Source organism: Physcomitrium patens, chromosome 2 (assembly GCF_059467195.1).
Source record: "Physcomitrium patens ecotype Gransden chromosome 2, ASM5946719v1, whole genome shotgun sequence".
Taxonomy (NCBI): Eukaryota; Viridiplantae; Streptophyta; class Bryopsida; order Funariales; family Funariaceae; genus Physcomitrium; species Physcomitrium patens.
In genome coordinates, this window is record NC_143411.1 from 4,324,262 (window position 1) to 4,344,525 (window position 20,264).

Here is a 20,264-nt window from a genome sequence, read left to right on the forward strand (position 1 = left end):
ATTTCTCAGGTAAGGCAATTCTTGGTTCTCTAGTGCTTATAGGGTGTTGTACAATTGGAGAAGGAACGTGATTTGTTGTAGATGTTGAAGCAGCTCCGATCATCTCTATATCCCTACTTTCTGCTATTCTTGTTCTTTCATGTGTTGGTGAATTGAGTTGATGCATCGCAAGCATTAACTCCCTCATTTGCTCTTGCAATTGTGCCATTGCACTCTTCATTTCAACAAGCTCTGCCATAATGACACTAAGAAGAAAAATTTGTTTGATACTACTCAAGACAAAAGAAAATAAAGACTTGATAACAAAGAAGATACTAAGAACAATATCAGTTTAGAAGTGGGTAATCCGCAAACTTCTAATACGCTTATGCCTTGTCAAGAGAAAGGGGTAATCCACTCTTACTCAAGAAAAACAAAGCTCTGATATTGTAAGTGCACTCTTGTCAATCTGTCAAGGACAAGAACTCGATGAAAAAATAGTTCAGACAAGTAAGCCTTCACTCAAAGAAAAGTAACAAAATATGAATAATAAGTATGTATATTGAAAAGAGAAACTAGAATGGCTATTGCCAAAAGACAAGAAAACTAGAGACCCTTGAAACTAGACTAGAAGCAAGAAAGGAGTTGACAAGAGTGAAGAGAGCTTCACTCTTGCCTCTATATATACTATCTAATTAGAAGCCACGTGGCGATATTCTATAAGACCTCCAATATGTGTTGACTTTCTAGGCCACATGTCTTTGCTTGCAAGACAAGTTTTTTATGAGTGGACTACGTAGTTAGCTTGTCCTTCAAGCTACCAACATGTGTGGCACATGGCTAACTTGTTGACCAAGTTTCTAACCTAAAAGTCAACTATGGACTCCTTTAAGGTCAAAGCAGCGTCTATAAAGCTTCTAAGAAGCTTTTCTAGAAGATATTGCACGATTAACCTACTTTTATCTACTTTTACATACTTTTATCGACTCTTGTAGGTAATTATATGTATATCCGTGACACTCCTCCCCCTTCTTTTTTTGACACTTTCTTGCAATAATTATTTATATATATATATATATATATAGATATATGTATTTCCCACTTTTTATAGTCGTATTATTCCACCTCCCTTGAGATTTTAATATATATATATATATATATGTCTTATTCATCTTGGCACTTGGCTGGGGCTTATGAGTCCAAAGTGGCGGTCACAGGTGACTGTAGGAAGCCCGGGAAAGATGACGTGGACAGCATGCCCTCAAGTGACGTGGACATGCAAACCCACAAATAAGTCTCTCTCTCTCGCCCTTCACCCTCGTGGACGACACGAGGGGGGGCCCTACACCCTCGCACCCGGCAAAACGGCTGGCCACCCGAAGATCCGTCGACAGCAGTCGACTCACTGGATGAATATAAGTGAATGAAACTTTTGAAAGAAGACAGATTTATGATGGATCGATGGATTATCGAATGCGAGGGATGAACGAAGATCGCGAAAACGACACCGGTCAGTGGCAGCGGCGTTAGGTCGAAGGTCAACCCCGCAACCTCCACAATAGACGATCGCCACCTTCCAATTTTATGCTAGATTTTCCGAAAGGGTGAGGTTGGGCTTCTGTTTCATTGTCTGTATCTGGGTGCAAATAAATGGGTTCCTCGAAGAAGCGTCGAAGAAAGGGTTTGGGGTTGAATCGGAGAGAAAAAGAGTGAAAGAAAGTTGGACTCACCTGAAATTGATTGAGAGAGAGAGAGAGAGAAAAAGAGAGATTGTCATTGCAGCAGCCCTGAATGGTGTTGGCTGCCGAATTGCTGGGCTCCGTTGCTGTTGCTGTTGTTGTTGCTGCTGCTTTGCATTTGGAGTTCATGTGACGGATTTGAATCTGGTTTTGGTTGTATCTGTGTTTCTATGCTAGATCGCCACCTTGGTATAGATCCAGCCAACGAGGTTGAAGTTTTAGGGTGAAACTAGAGCGAGGCCTGCTTAAGTGTTGAATGGAGAGCTAAGCACGACCTTCATTCAGCGAGTTCGATCATCGGTTACCAGTTTAGTTCATCCTCTTGCAAGGAGAACTCGTCACAGCCGTTTCATATGGTTGGCGATTTTTGGTCTAGATTTATTGTTTAGCATCTTTATTACAGGTGTTTGTTTTATTTTTTTATCCTGACCCTGTCGAAGTTTCGAAGCTGAGACTTAGACTTAGTGTTCACGCGTTCAACTGCTTTCTTGTCGGTGGATGGTGTCTAGAGTAGTCAACGGCGTGGTGAATGCATTCAAATGTCGAATTTTAATAGGTTGCGTTTAACTTGGTGGAGTGAGTGTAATTAGTACTGGTTCAACCAATTTCCATCTCTCCTTTTCAGGTTTCTGGCTCAGTCAATCAGGTGTTGGTGTCCTAGGTAGTGCATTGTAGGAACAGATTCGTTTGCAACTAGACCACTCGAGCTGAGATTCATTGAAATCGGAGCTGTTTGGTAAAATGGCATAGGAAGGCTAACAGGGCAAATTCCGAAAGTGATTAACTAGAGGCAGCCATGGGCTTGATCTCAAGAGAAATTTCGGTGCCAACTGTTGTAGTGTCTTACTTGACTTTATTGCTAGCTTATGGATTCCTCCTTACAGCGATCACATGTTCACGAGCACCCCGGGAGTTGAGCGTGAATCAATCTCCTCCCACAGTAATCTCGCAAATTAGTAACAATGATTCTTCAAAACTAGCTCTTGCACACGGAAGGTCTCTCCTGTCGCTGGAATCGGAGGATAAGTTGGAAGGAATGCCCAAAGTGGGCGTCGAAGTCAGCATCTCGGATCCAGTTTCAGCATTAGACATTTCGGAGCTAGATCTTATTGCCCTACATGAGAGCCTGCCAAAACTATACCATTCACCGAAAGTCTTCACCCTGAGTTACGAGGAGATGCGGGAACAGCTGCAGATTTGGGTGTACCCCACTCAAGCAGGAAGCACAAAGTACGAGCATAATTACGACGGAGATGAAGACGTGACGGAGGAGATCAGTAGCACGGCCGACTTATTCTTCCGACTTCTGACACGAAGCGAATTCGTCACAGAGAAAGCCAAACGAGCTCAATTATTTCTACTCCCGTTTTCGATCGACGTTCTGTGGGTCGACCTCGGCCCCACTCAAGTTGCTGAGAAGCTCCGTCGCTACCTCGAGAAGGTGAGAACCAACTACCCCTACTGGGAATCCTCTCTTGGAGCCGACCATTTCTATCTCTCCTGTCATGCTTTCGAGCACAACAGCAAGCACCGCAACATACTGGAGTTAGGGAAAAACTCCATCCAGGCTGCTTGCGCGCCTCTCCGGCACAACCAGAAATTCTATCCTCACAAAGACGTAGTATTCCCACAATACAAACCCGTCGGGGAGGAGGACGTGCGTCAAGCGATTCTCGGGAGAAGGAACCGCACATCTCTGGCTTACTTCAGCGGCTGCCCCGACGTAACGACCCCGCTTTTATCAGCCTTTCACACCTGGGAAACTGACCCAGACTTCATTGTAGAAGCGAATCCCTCCCCGCATCGCTTATCCGTGTACCGAAACCTCGCAAGAAGCAGATTTTGTGTGAGCGTCCTGCCACATGACACCTTCAGCTTAGTGGACGCTCTTCGCTTTGGTTGCGTCCCCGTTCTGCTCTCCAAGCTCACCTTCCACGACCTGCCGTTCCAGGGATTCTTAAACTGGGGGCAGTTCGCAGTTGTGCTAGGCATTGAAGACCTCCCAAACCTGAAACAAATTCTGGCTAACGTCTCATCTACAAAGCACCGGGAGATGCAATACCTCGGCCACCAGGCGATCAAGCACCTGGAGTGGAACAATCCCCCCGTCGCATACGATGCCTTTCACATGACGTTGCTTGAGCTCTGGGTGCGCAGACACAGCATCAAATACACACGGCAAGTCGAAGCCAGTTCCTTCGATGACAGTTAATAAACTTCTGATAGACCATCGATCTCGTTGGATAGCCACAGATGAAAACGATGAGCGCCATCACGACCCACACGGATGCGTGACGAACACATGGATTGCTTGGTCACTGCAATTGGTCGATCACGATCGAGTTTGGATTTGCATGAGCCACTCATTCCTGGCTCATGCACGATGTTGCCCACTCCAGTGCAGATCGTGTGTTTGTTTGTGTGTATATGTTGTGTCGGTGGAAGAGTGGACAAGATATCAACTTGGCGATGGCAATCACCCGGATTTGTGAGCTTTGGCAATTTTCTGGCAGAATTAGCAAAGAAGAAGAAGAAGAAGCAACTAACTCTTCTTCCTGTTTATTTTAAAACACCAAATTATATTATCATTATTGTTATTATTTTAAGACCTTTCTCCTCCAACTGTTCAGTATCTGATTTTTGAGATGTGGGTTTTGTGGCAAATATGAAAGACGAATGGAATGAGAGATTGAATGTTATTCATTTTTTGGGTGTGTGAATATCTATCTATCCATCTATATATATATATATATATATATAATTACTGTTTTGATTAAAAATAGTTTTTTCAACGTATCACACTACATTTGGTATTTTTTTTCTAAATGGATTGATTTTATGATGTTTATTAGTAACTTGAGCTCAAAATAAGTATCTTTACTTATTTGTTAGAAATCATTGTAAATAATCATTTATTAATTTTGTAATAAATATGTTTCAATTTATTTATAAGTTTGATAATTTTTCTTTATTTAATTGGTATTTTGATACTATTTTTTTTATTTTTTTATTTTTTTTTATCATCCTTTTTGTTATTGTAAGAATTAAATATGATTGGTTGGTGCATAATCTTAAACAAATGCTGATATGTTGGTTCTTTATTATTAAGTTTACAGCACTTTCCACATTAGTTTTATTATTTTAAGAAGATGATGTATTGTTTCATTATTAAGTTTTAAAAGTACTTGAGATAAGCAATTAAATTAATTTTTAAATTACTTATTCAAATGTTTTCTGTTGTCAAGTTTTGAAATTTCGTTAATATGAATTATTAAATTATTTTTTTAGATTCTTTAGTTTTTTTGGTATATCAAGAATTTTGTTTTATTTTGAGTATTTTATTCATGTTTATTTTTAAATTAAAATTTCTCTAGATAAATATATGTATATAATTTCAAAAGACTTCTTTTAATACATTATTTTTTAGAGGCATTATAAGGAACTTAAATGAATGTACGATTTGTAGGTTGCTCATAGTATTACAAATGCTTACATTATTTAATTAAATTATGCTAAACAAAAGTAGTCAAAAACAAGTTATCTAGATAATATCTCCTTCAACAAATATCAATGAAGTTTTCTATAAGTGGATTAGAGTTTTACAAGTCCTTAGATATGCTATGTGGTAATAAGTTGTTATTGTTTGTTTTTTTAAAAAATAATTTTTTACACCTAAAAACCCATTACAAACATATTTAATTAATAATATTTGTGGTCTATATAAAGCATTCACATAGTTTTTTGCTTAGATATTATACATACAAGCAAGACTAAAGACATTGTTACTTTTATTAACATCTTTCTATACTAAAATGGTCATTCAAGATTATTTAGTTCCTTTGTACTTGGCAATAAATTTTCTAGTATCTATTTATTTTATTCATATATATCTTTCAAAAATATATATATATATATATATATATATTTATATATATATGTATATATATTTATATATATATATATATTTATATGAAAATTATAATAAAATTTTAAATATATATATATATATTTATATGAAAATTATAATAAAATTTTAAATATATATATATATATATATATATTTATATGAAAATTATAATAAAATTTTAAATATATATATATATATATATTTATATATATATATATTTATATGAAAATTATAATAAAATTTTAAATATATATATATATATATATTTATATATATATATTTATATGAAAATTATAATAAAATTTTAAATACATATATATATATATATATATATATATATATATATGTATATATATATATATATTAAAAATTATAATAAGAATGAAGTTTCTTAATAAGAATCTATTCAAGAATATTTTTTTTTATTACTTTTTTAAAAGTACAGAAGCAGTTCTAAAGTTTTCAGTCATTTTTCTTCTTATTAAAAAATTTCATATATTTTTATTTTTAATGGAATAAATAGGTTTTTTCTAATGGCTTTTTATAAAAAATCAAGAAATTTTTAAGAATATTTACTAAAAATACATAAAGAAATATGAGATGTAATGCTTATAATACATTGTCCATAATTTTAACCAATATTTAAAGTAATTGGTTATGAAGACTAAAAAATTCTAAGATTTATTTTTATTTTTATTTTTATTTTTTTTTAACAGCTATCTTCAATAACATTTACCATTACAAATCATTTCAAAAATATGATTACATCCATTAAAGAACCAAAAATCGAATTTTTAAAGTAGCTTAATTGTGCCAAATGCAAATTTTAGAGATTTATCAACCAAAGACAACTTGCTACCAAGCTCTAACTATATATATATATATATATATGAATAGATATACACACATCTAACTCCAAAATTTTAAATTTGTGTTTAGTTTTTTATTATAACTTCTGTAAATTTTAAAGTAATAAAAGTTAATAATTAATAACTTTGATTTATTATGGGGATTATTTTGATTTATGTTTGATTATGCTATATTATTTAACAAAATCTTTTAAGTTACTACATTATTGATTATTTTATTTATTTATTTATTTTTCTTAATTTTTATCTTCAAATATCAAGAAAATGATTTAATGTCAAATGTGACAATCAATTCTTTGGGTTCTATCTACAAACCTATAAATATCTCACCATAACTTTTTACAATATAAAAAGACATACAAATTAATGTTGTATCATTTAAACCTTTTTATAATATAAGATTTTCTTTGATATTAGCAAGGAGGTTCAATTTTACATTGTAGAATATCAATACAGTCTTTTCAACAATATCCAAAGATGCAAATTATAATAGGAATCATGTGACTTGATTTTTATACAACATCATCTTATAACAATTGTATATTATTATTTAAGTCAATTTTTTCTTTTATAACATATAATACTTTTTAAATATAAATATGATTTTATCTCTAACTTATTATATTATGAAACTTTTTATCAATTTTTTATAACAAATTTGTTAATATTATATGACACATGTGATACCAAAATTTAAATTGTCTTGTATAATTTTTTTTTATGAATTTTATAATGTATGATTTTTATAAATCTATTTAAATAAAATTAATAAAATCATTTTCAATATTTTGAATATAATCATTTTGAATATAATATCATTTATTTTGGTTTTATGATATTTTTTATAATTTTTTAGTGCTTTAGTAAATAATGTATTTTATACTGTTTTAAATGATTTCATGGTTTGTTACTTAAAAAACATTTTTATCTCCTCTACAAATTCAACAACTCATATATAACATGCATGTCTTGCATTGTAAAAAAATAAAATAGACAAGATCATTTACTAAGTTAAAAAAGCATGTACTTTATACAACTAAAGTGAAATTTTTAATATAGATTATTTTGTATAATTGTTCAAAGGTAGAATCTAAGAAACTACGTATAATTGTGATTTTTCTTATGTTGTCATAAATTTAAGAATTGATAGCAATTATAATTGTATATAACTAAAACCAAGTAGTAGACTCTAATTTGTTAAATTATACTATATATGATTACAAAAATATAATGTATCTTGTAGAAATATTAATCAATTTAATTTTGGTTTAAAATATTTGATTTAAAATGTATCTTAAAAGAATATATAAATATATATATATATATATATATATATATATATATATATATATATATATGTATATATATCAAAATAATAAATTAAAGTTAATATATTATACTTTTATCATTATTAATATGGTATTTTTGATTTTTTGATTTTTTTTTACAACTAAATAAATAATTATAGTATCAAATATATTAAATACATATTCAATTACAATTTTTAAAAAAAAGACAAAAAGGTAAAGTCAAGCCCTATCCAATACAAAAAAAAAGTGTGAAGTTGAGCACCAATTAGGTTATAATAAACAAAAAATTGTAGCAATAATCTAATGCTGTTGATATTGAGAGAAGCAATGCCACCAAATCAACAACTCTACCTCGTCCCTTCCAACAATAATAATAATAATACTTACTTATAATATTCATTAAGGTAGCCAATCTATTATTAACCACCCTCCTATTTCTAATCTATAAGGTGGGATATTTTTGTTAGGTTGGTAACTTATTGTCCACTAGTTTTGACATTTTGTGGTCAAAAATAGGTTGGAGGCCTAATGAAAATGCATTGAATTATGATCAACATAAACAATTTATTGTACTCACTATTATTCATAATGTGGTTGGAATGCATGCTTCTAATCTTTAGAATTGCATGAGTGACATGGAAAAAATCCAAAAAGCTTTGATTATAAATAAAATTAAGGTAACTTATTATTACTTCTCCATATTCCGGATTTGTGACCAAGTCAATTGTGGCACAAGTGTGATTTGATTTAAGATTTTGTGATTAAGTGTGAACAAGTCACAAGGGGCACAAAGATCTACTATAAGCTCAAAATTTGTTGTAAGCTGAATTTTTTAAAAAAAAATTATTCCAAAGTTGCAAATAAGTAAGAATGCAAAATTGTGATGTGAGTAGGAGGTGTGAAATTTTGTTTCTAAATTATTCCAAAGTTGCAAGTAAGTGGTAGTACCAAATTCGGATGTAAGTAGAAGGAGTGAATTTCTTTTCTAAAATTATGATACAATTGTGAGCTTGTCAGAGTTTTAATTTGCAAGGTGAGGTAGGAGGGGAGGGGGAGCTTTTTAATTTTGAATTATTACAGAGGTGCTAGCTTATAGAAGTGTCAAATTATGAGGTAACTAGAAGAAAAAAGAAGAAAGAATTTTTATTTTTGATTTATTCCAAAGCTGTGAGTAAGTATGAGTGCTAAATTGCAATGTAAGTAAGAGATGTGAATTTCAGATTTTTGAATTATTCTAGAAATGCCAGCAAGTAGAAGTACTAAATTATAATGTAATTGAGAAGAGTGATTTTTTTTTTTTTCGAATTATTATATAATTGCAAGCATATAAGAGTCTTGAATTGTAAAATAAATAGAAAAGAGGGGTTTTTTTAATTTTGAATTATTCTAGAGCTGCAAGCTTGTGGAAGTGTTAAATTGCAAGATGATTGGAAAAGAAGGAAAAAAAAGTGAGAATTCTTATTTTTGAATTATTCTAAAATTATGAGTAGATAGAAGTGCTGAATTGTAATGTAACTAAATTTGAGGGCTACAAAATCATTGCTACAAGAAAGTTTCTAATCCATGTCAATGTAGGTCAATATGGTGCGGTGGTCATCATCATAGGTTAGAATAGTAAAGTGGTTGTTGATGTAGGTCGGCAATGCAAGATTTATCAATTCAAGTCAATGTTACAAGATCTTTTAAGACAACAAGATGATTTTAACTTAAATAGAAAAAATGGTGAAGAAGATTTGGATGAAGACATAAAAAATATAATATGAATCAAACAAGATTTGGATTATGTGGTGTATAACAAAAGTTGCATAGGTTTAGAGGAGATAGATGTTATGTAATAACATGACTATATAGTAAAAAATAAAAATATAGATGTTATTATAAAAGAGCCAGGTAAAAAGATATAGTAGAATAATAAGGATAAATCATAGAAAGGTAGTAAAAGATATAGTCTTAATATTTTTTTTTGTAGAAGGAACTTCTATTTATTTTGTAGAAGCATAAATGAGCCAATTTAAAATAAATAAGATAAGAAATTAATATAGAAATATTTAAAAGAAAGTTAAAAATAGGTTAAATCAAAATTTATATCAAATTATCAAAAATTGATGTCCGGAAAGGACTAGTTATTAATCTAGGTTGAAATAAGATCCCAAGATATAAAATCATGCACCCATGGTGACTTTAAGGTTCTTTTATAAATTATAGAGTGAAATTTTAGAGCAAACTTAAAGAGAGATTTTTAAGTATTAGTTTTATGTCATTTGAATTAAAATTTAGGTTCTAAGAAATTTTAAAAGTTAATAATGTACTCAATGGGTTTAGATTTTAAAAAATAAAATAAGTTTATAAATTTTAGGATTTTATGATTTACGTCTCATATATATGAATATCACGAACATACACATGTAAGCCAGTAATTATATGTATAAATAGGTAGAAGTAAGTTAATTCTATAATATTTGCTATGAAAGCTTTCTAGAAGTTTCATAGATGTTGCTTTGACTTTATAGATGTCTTTAATTGACTTTTTGGATTAGAAACATGGTCAACAAGTTGGCCATGTGCCACACATGTTATTAGCTTGAAAATTAAGCTAACTATGTGGCCCACATATAGAAAAACTTGCCTTGTAAGTCAAGGCATGTATCCTACAAAGTCAACACATATTGAAGGTCTTACATAATATTGCCACGTAGCTCCTAGTTAGATAGTATATATAGAGATAAGAGTGAAGCCCTCTTCACTTTTGTCAACTTCTTTCTTGTTTCTAGTCTACTTTCAATGGTCTCTAGTTTTCTTGTCTTTTGGCAATAGCCATTGCAGTTTCTTTTTTAATGTACATATTGAGTTATTTCTATTTTGTCATCTTTCTTTGAGAGAAGTCTCACTTGTTTATTTTTCTTTATCAAGTTCTTTTCCTTGACAGATTGACAAGAGTATACTTACAATATCAGAGCTTTATCTAATCTTGATTACGAGTGGATTATCCTTTTTTTTTGATAAGACATAAGCGTATTAGAAGTTACGGATTACCCTCTTCTAAACTGATATTGTTCTTAGTATTTTCTTTGTTCTCAAGTCCTCTCTTCTATTTGTCTTAAGCGATATTAGACATCTTTTTTTTCTAAGTATTATCATGGCAAAACTTGCTGAAATGAAGAGTGCAATGGCACAAATCCAAGAGCAATTGAAGGAGTTAATGCTTGCGATGCATCAGGTCAATTTACCACCACAAGGAGCAACAAGATTGGCAAGAAGTCAAGATATAGAAATGATTGGAGTTGCTTCAACATCTGCATCAAATCATATCCCTTCTCCTATGGTGGAACGTCCTTCCAATATTAGAGAACCTAGAATTACCCTACTCGAGAAGTTTGATGGCACTACACCAGAGTTTAAAGGATTTATCAATCAAGTACAAGTTGTGATTGAACTTCAACTCCAAAGCTATCTAACACTAGGATTGCAAGTTAGATTCATTGATATGTTTCTTTCAAGTTCAGTATTATCATGGTTTTCATCTTTTTTTGAACGAGGAGATCTAATATTGAATAATCTAAAGGCTTTTTTAGTGGAGTTTTGATCCATGTATGGAGAACATGATGCAATTCGTGTTGCAACCAACAAGATTCATATTTTGCGACAAGACAATCGATCAGTAACGTTGTACACTTCATAGTTTTGACAACTTGCAACTGATATTAGCTAGGATGATGCTGCACTTATTATCCAATTTTTCTACGGATTATAAAATGAGGTAAAAAAATTAATGCTCAACTTACATGATCCTCAAACATTCAGTGAAGTAATTGACTTTGCTATGAAGTACAACAATCATCTTTTTGAATTTTGATTTGAGAACCATACAAGTGGACCTCAACGTTACTATAATTCAATGGCAACACCAACATCTCTTCAATATATACATTCGGAAGTAGAGGGTATGTAAATTGATGCGATACGCTTCAAACCTCTTACTAAACAAGAAAAGATTCATTGTCATCAAGAAGAATTATACTTATATTGTGGAGAACCTAAACACATTGCTCAACATTGCCCAAAGAAGCAACGCAACCATAAAATGAGAAATATGGCGATCAAAGAAAATAGCATGTGAGAAAATAAATTTATCCAACTATAATAGGGACTGTGTGGCTGGAACCTTGTACAACACATAGTGAAGGTCTTATTCTGTCTTCTAAACCCTCTCCATGTTTTACGATAAATATTATTCTGGGACCTAAACGTCACAAAGCCTTTGTCTTGCTAGATTCAAGAGCCTCAGCATGTTTTTAAGATGAAGAATTTGCTAAAAGACATAGCATACTTTTAATGAAAAAAACTAAACATGTTCATGTAGAAGTCATAGATGGTCGTCCGTTGTCTTTAGGAGATGTTATCCATGAATTTCTTCCTATAGAAGTAGTAACTAATGGTCATAGTACCTTTGTAATATTTAATATCATTAAATCTCCTTCTAATCCAGTTATTTTAGATTTATCATGGCTAAAAAAATATAACCCTAAAATAGATTGGACTTCTCGTAGTCTTGAATTTTTTAAAAGTATAACTAAGAGCGTAGTTTATCAAGCAGAAAGTCATAAGTCTAGTACAATTAAATCTGTATTTATGACTTATGATGGATCTTAAGAAAATTCAAACTATTATGGATTGGAAGATCTCAAAAACGGTAAGATATGTCCAATGCTTTTTGGGATTTGCCAACTACTATTGGATCTTCATTAAAGACTTCTCTCAAGTTGCAGCTCTACTTACACATTTGACTTGTAAAGACAAACTTCAATGGAATCAAGAAGCAGAAGTAGCATTTGAAGCTTAGAAGAAAGTCTTTGTTTCTGCACTAATCTTATATCGCATCAATTTTTTTAAGCCATTTTTTATAGAAACAAATACATCACATTTTGATTTGGGTGCCATATTGTCATAAATGAGAACAAATGATAAACTTCATCCAATAGCTTTTCATTCCAAAAAACTTTCAGCAGCTGAGATGAACTACAAGATCCACTACAAAGAACTTCTTGTAATTGTGGATTCGTTTCAAGAATGACACCATTATCTAGAAGGTGCTTCTAACCTAATCACCGTGTATACGGATCACAGAAACCTTGAATATTTTATATCAACACGTGTTTTGAATTATCGCCAAGCCCATTAGAGTATGTTTTTGTCAAGATTCAAATTCAAGATCACTTATTGACTCAAAAAAATAACAAGGTTTGTCAAATATACTCTCTAGATGATCATACCTTGCATCAAAGGAACGAGATGCTGCTTTTGATCAACAACAAATAATTCTCTTGAAACCAAAGCATCTTCATCTTCGAGCAATAAAATCAATACTAACTATTGATTCAACTTTCATTAAGCAAGTTCAGTCAAGTATGTCTTTTGATCCTCTTATTCATGATATTAAGGAAAATCCTTCAAAGTCTCATGATACTTTTAAGTTTGAATTCAAGAACAATCTACTATATTTTGACGGACGCCTATCCGTGTTCTTCAAGCTCATCATGACTTTCCAGTAGTAGGACATTTTAGATACAATAAAATTTTGGAACTAATATCTAGGGACTTTTGGTGGCCTCAAATGTAGAATGCAATCAAAGATTTTGTACAATCTTGTGATGTTTGGTCAAGATCAAAAACTCCTTCTTATCAACCTTATAGACTTTTTTAGCCATTATCCATTCGAGAACAATCATGGTCTTCTATTTCTATGGATTTCATCACACATCTTCTAATATCAAGTTCTTATGGCTCTATATTCATGATAGTAGATTATTTTACCAAGATGGCATATTTTGTACTATGTACAAAATCCATCATATGTGAAGAAATAGCTAAGCTCTTTCTTGACAATATTTATCGCTATCATGGATTATCCAAGGATATTATATCAAATAGAAGAACTCAGCTTGTATCAAGATTTTGGTAGACTCTTTTTAAGATTCTAAAAGTGGATATAAAACTATCTTTGATATTCCATCCTCAAACTAATGGACAAACGGAGCGTATTAATCAAGTTTTAGAGCAATATTTAAGATGTGCCATCAACTACCAACAAGATAATTGGACAATTCTTTTGCCATTAGCAGATTTTGCTTACAAAAACATGATATATTCTTCTACAAAATAAACACCTTTCTTTGCCAATTATGGTTATCATCTACGACTTAATACTTTTGACTTTTCAAAAGTTGATAATCCTGTGACAAAAGATTTGGCAATTTATTTGTTAGAGCTATATGCAATGATGAAGGTATAGTTAAAAGAAGCTCAAGAATAGCAAAAGGCCAATGTGGATGTCTATCAAAAGGAACAACCACCATTCCTTATGGGTGACAAGATATGGTTACTTTGTCGCAATATCAAGACCACTCGTTCTTGTGACAAGTTGGACTATCAAAGGCTTGGACCATTTTCTATTTCTACACAAATCAATGTAGTTGCATATCGTTTACATCTACCGGAGTCAATGAAAATCCATCTAGTATTCCACATGTCTCTTCTTGAACCATACAAGACAGTAGACATACCAAGAAGAAGACAAAGTCCACCTCCTCCTATAGAAGTGGACAATAATGAAGAGTTTGAAGTGGAAGAAGTCTTAGATTCAAGGCGGTGCCAAAATAAATTGGAATATCTTGTCCATTGGCGTAGATATGATATTAGTGAATGCACATGGGAGCTAGTAAAGAATCTTGTAAATACAACAAAGGCGGTGGAGGATTTTTATCGACGACATCCATCAAAATCAAGATGAAAACCTTTTTTATAAAAGAAACAACATCTAGGCAAGATAACATTCTACTTTGAATCCTTGTTTGTAGCTTCTTTATAGTTGTGATGTTGAAGAGATGGAGAACCAACAACTAATAGATTTGACTCAAGAGCCTTTGTTTGCAGACCAGCCGAACGAGATATTATAATTGTCACAACCTTCAAGATGGCACAATCGAGATAAAGATCTTCAAGAATGACATATTCTTCCTCAAATAGATGGCGAGATACAATGCATTTGATATCATGACCTTCGAAAGGACTCCCAATGTTTAGTGACTTTACTAGAGGTAGGAACAACTCCTGACCGTGTTCCAAATGTTTTATTTGAAGGAAGTTATGAAGGCCTCAACAACGATTAAATAATTAGGTGGTCTTCTCGCCTTGGTATGGGATACTATCGATGGTTGAGAGGCCCTATAAATCATCTTAAAAAAAAACAAAGATTGGAGTATGTGGCGAATACAATTCGTTACATCATAGATTTTCTCAACATATGATGACCGCTTCTCATGGAACTCGTCCCTAGAAGAGGAGGGTAATGTCGCGGACATACGCATGTAAGCTAATAATTACATGTATAAATAGGTAGAAGTAAGTTAATTCTATAATATTTGCTATAAAAGCTTTCTAGAAGCTTCATAGATACTACTTTGACTTTATAGGTATCTTTAATTGACTTTTTGGATTAGAAACGTGGTCAACAAGTTGGCCATGTACTACACATGTTATTAGCTTGAAGACCAAGCTAACTATGTGGCTCACATATAGAAAAACTTGCCTTGTAAGTTAAGGCATGTGTCCTACAAAGTCAACACATATTGGAGGTCCTACAGAACATCGCCATATAGCTCCTAGTTAGATAGTATATATAGAGACAAGAGTGAAGCCTTCTTCACTTTTGTCAACTTCTTTCTTACTTCTAGTCTACTTTCAATGGTCTCTATTTTTCTTGTCTTTTGACAATAGCCATTGCAGTTTCTTTTTTAATATATATATTGAGTTATTTCTATTTTGTCATCTTTCTTTGAGAGAAGTCTTACTTATTTATTTGTCTTTATCAAGTTCTTATCCTTGACAATGGATGAAAATTGGACAATTTTTTTATGCTTTTTGTGAATGTGTGTGAAAAATTTAAAGTCAATCAAGGAATTAGATTGAAGCATATGATAATTTTTGTGGATTATAATCTCAAAAATTTGAGATTTAAGGTCAATGAGTAATTCCAAGATCTAGCAATATTTGCTAATTGGATTGAAGCAAAATTTAGTGAGAGACTTAAATATCTAAAAATAACTCAATTTTTAGAGTAATTGAATAATTTAGCAATAAAAAATTGGTATTGAAAGATCAACATTCAAGTTTGAGAAGGAAGGCGGCCAAAAATCAAGAGCTTTTCGAAGCTTTGCTTGCTATTGGTATATGCAATCTTCTTCAAATTGTTTATCCTTGTTGCTTACTTAGTTGTTGCAAGGTAAACAAAATTTGAATCAAAATCAAGAATTCAATCATTAGTTATTGAATTTTTAATTTGCTATAGGATTTTTTAAGATTTATTTAAGATTTAGAAATTGATTAAGAATTGATTAGGATTGGTTTAGAATTTAGGATTTGATTAGGAATTAATTAGGATTTAAGATTTTTCTAAAATTTGGTTAGAATTTAGGATTTTATTTGGATTTAATTAAGATTTATTTAAGGTTTATTTAAGATTTTACTAGAATTCATTAGGATTGATTTAAGATTTAGGATTTCATTAGGATTTAACTTAGGATTATGATTAAGATTTATTATGGTTTTAATTAGGATTTTAATTAAGATTTGATGTAGGATTCGATCAAAAATTATTAAGATTTTAATTAAGAAAAAATTAGGCTTTGATTATGATTTATTTAAAATTTATTTAATATTTTTATTTTTTAGTATTTTTTTTAGGATTCTTTGTTGTATCTTTAAAAAAATTAGACTTCGTAGGGTTTTTGTTGCATTTTTCTATACCTTCTATAGTTAGGTACCCAATGCATTCTCAAACAAGAATATACATAATACCACAATATAAATAGGTGATACAAAGAGATTGCTAATCAAGGTTGATACTACAAGGTAGTTATTAGCCATTAATGGCACTAAAAGATGGTTGAAGGCCCACTTCAATACAATGGAGTAGTCACTAATATTATGTGATAACATGATCATATAATTAAAAATAAAAATATGTAAATTATTATGGAAGATCCTAGCAAAAAGATGTATTAAAAAAATGAGGATAAAAAATAGAAAGGTAAAAAAATATTTAGTCTTAATGTTATTTTTTTATAGAAGGGACTTCTATTTACTTTGTAAAAGCATAAATGAGCCAAATCTAAGTAAATGAGATAAAAAAATTAATATAGGCATATTTAAAAGAAAGTTAATAATAGGATAAATCAAAGCTTACATCAAATTACCTAAAATTGATATCTAAAGAAGATCGGTTGTCAACCTCGATCAAAATCAGATCCTAAAGCATAAAATTGCATCTATATGGAGACTTTGGGATTTTTAGATAAGTCAAAGAGTGGGATTTGAGAGCAGACTTGAGGAGAGATTTTTGGGCATTTGTTTTATATCAATTGAATCAATATTGATTTTTTGAGGGATTTTCAAAATTAGTAATGTTCTTAGTTGATTTAGATTTTGAGAAATAAAAATATGCTTATAATTTGATAGTTTTTTGACTTCTATGGTGTATGTATGGGTGAATTTCGGGAGTGAGTTGGTGGGCTAGTTGTAAATATGTGTGCAATTTTTGAGGTCAATCAAATGGTTATATCAAATTAATTTAATGTTTTTGTGGGTTGAAGTCTCTAAAATTAGAGTTTGAGGGTCATTGAGTATTTCTAAGATCTTTAGTAATTTTTCAATTGAATTGAAGTAAAAAAAATTTATATGGATATTAGACTCAATTTCTAACTTTTATGTGAAATTTGAGGAGAATTCAATAGTTCAAGAAGGAGGTATTGGTGTTGGAAGTTCAATATTTAGGTTGGAGTAGAAGGCCACCCAACACCCAATTGGATTATCTTACATTTCTCTCAATTGGTATATGTAATTGATTTCATCTTTCTTGTACTTGTTTTTAACTAAGATATTAAGAAGTGTGCAAATTTTAAATTGATATTGATAGTTCAATCATTAGTTGTTGAGGTTCTATTTTGCTATAAGGTTTGATTTAGGATTTGGTTTAAGATTAGATTAGGATTAGGATTTACTTGAAATTTGATTTAAAACTTGATTAGGAATTGATTATGATTTTTTTATAATCTAAGATTTAGGATTTTATTATGATTTCATTAGGATTTGACCTAGGATCTAATTAACATTTAATTAAGATTTTAATTAGAATTTGATTTAGGAATTGATTAAAATTTAATTAAAATTTCTATTTTTAATATTTCTTTAAGATTCTTATTTTTTAAAATTTTCTATCTTTGGTATTTAAAAATATTATTATTATTTATTTAAAGTTTTATTTTTATATTTCTTTAATATTTCTTGTTATTTTTTTTTAGATTAGTTTAGAACTTCTTTGTATTTCTTTTATAACTTCTTTTAAATTTATTTTGAATTGATCAAAGTTTGATTAAGATTATTAAGGTTTATTTAAAGTTTATTTAAGATTCTATTAGATTTAAAAGAATTGTTGTTACATTTTTACTTACCTTCTATAGTTAGGTACCCAACGTATTTTCAAGCAAGAATACACATACTATGATACCAACCTATATCAATGTGGTGGAATAGTTATCGGCTTAGGTCAACATAACAAGATATTTTTTGGTATAAGTTGGCAAGATATGTTAATTGTTAGTGTAAGTTGGCATAATAAGGCAATTATGGATTAAAGATATCACCAACATAAGTTAGCAATGCAAGCTTGTTGCTAGCTCATGTGACATAGTGAGATAGTCACCAATCCATATTGATGGAGTAGAGTGGTCATTAGTCTAAATCAACACAATAGGATATTTATTGACTTAGATCAATATATTTATTGATGTAGATTAGCGTGATTATTGATTATTGATGCATGATTATTGATGTAGATTAGCGTGATGGATTGATTGTCAATGAATGTTAATACTGTAAGGAATTATTGATTCAAGTCGATACTACAAGGCATTTATCAATTCTAATTAATATTATACAATGATTGTTACTTTTGATTACTACTACAAGATTATCACTTGTCTAAATTATTGTGGCAAGGTGAACATTGACCTTGTTAATACTACGAAGCAATCATCATGCTAAATTAACATTTTGAAGGAGGAGAGGAAGAAGAAGAGGTTGGAGAGAAGAAAGGAAGGAAGATCATTGATCTTAGTTGGCATTGAAGAGAGATTCCTTGCTAGATTTGGCCCTACAAAGTGATTGCTAGCCTATGTTAACTTGGCAAGGTAATCATCAACCATGTTGTTGAAGCAAGGTATTTACTAACCCAACTCGGCTTGACATAGTCAAGCAATCATCAATATAATTTGTTAGTGGAAGGAAATCACCAACCTAAGTTGGCATTTTAAGAAAATTATCAGCCTTGGTAGGCACTATGGAATATTTTGTATCAAAGTTGGCACAATAAGATAGTCACCAACTAAAGTTGGCATAAGAAGATATTCACTAATTTGAATTGATGCAATCAGATGGTCTTGATTCCTAGGTAATTAAACAAGATGATTTGTAGGACAAGTCAATATTATGAAGGAGTTATTAGTCCAAATTGGCATTGAGACATTGCATATTACAATAGGTACTACATAGAAGTTGTTTGTTAGATTTGATGCCATGAGATGGTTGCTAGCCCTACTCGATAATATAGAAAGACTATCAACTTAGGTTAGCAATGTAGGATAGCTGTGTTATAGATATATATCTACTATAATTATTATCTAAGTAATATGAATAAATAGAATTAGATAAAAATAGATTAATTTCATAATACCTTCTAGAAAAGCTTTTTAGAAGCTTCTTAGATGCTATTTTGACTTTACATATGTTTGTAGTTAATTAGTAGGTTAAAAACTTGATCAACAAGATATTATCAAGGACATAAATCTCAAAGAAAGAAAATCTTCAATACACTCTTATGTCACTAAAAGGAACTAGAAAGTCACTTAAATATGATATAATATTAAACTAGAATGGTTATTGCCAAAAACAAAAAGACTAAAAAGTCTTGAAAGAAGACTAAGAAGTAGAAAGGCTTTGACAAAAATTAAGAAGGCATCACTTTTGCCTCCATATATATTCTCAACTAGGAGCTATGTTGCGATGTCCTATAGGACCTTTAAAATAGGTTGACTTTGCTAGCCACATGTCTTAACTTGCAAGGCAAGTTATCTATGTATATGCCACATGGTTAGCTTGTTCCATAAGCTATTACATAGAGTTAATTTCTTCTATAAGCTATCAATACATAATTAACTTGTTGGCCAAGTTTCTATAATACATCTAAAGTCAAAATCGTGTCTATGAAGCTTCTAAGAAGCTATTCTAAAAGACTTTATAAAATTAATTTATATTTACCTACTTCTACATAAATATATAAGTAAGTATTGGAATAAATGTATATGTTCGTGACATTACCTCCTCTTCTAGGAACGAGTTCCACCAGTAG

The 20,264-nt window shown here is 31.0% G+C and overlaps 1 protein-coding gene across 1 annotated transcript; it reads left to right on the forward strand.

Moving 5' to 3' along the window:
- Window positions 1-1,560: 1,560 nt before the first annotated feature.
- On the forward strand, window positions 1,561-4,328 carry LOC112296100 (putative glycosyltransferase At5g03795). The gene has a single exon (XM_024548267.3). It carries the CDS (start codon window positions 2,515-2,517, stop codon window positions 3,928-3,930), a length of 1,416 nt encoding a protein of 471 aa, XP_024404035.1. The 5' UTR covers window positions 1,561-2,514; the 3' UTR covers window positions 3,931-4,328.
- Window positions 4,329-20,264: the final 15,936 nt, after the last annotated feature.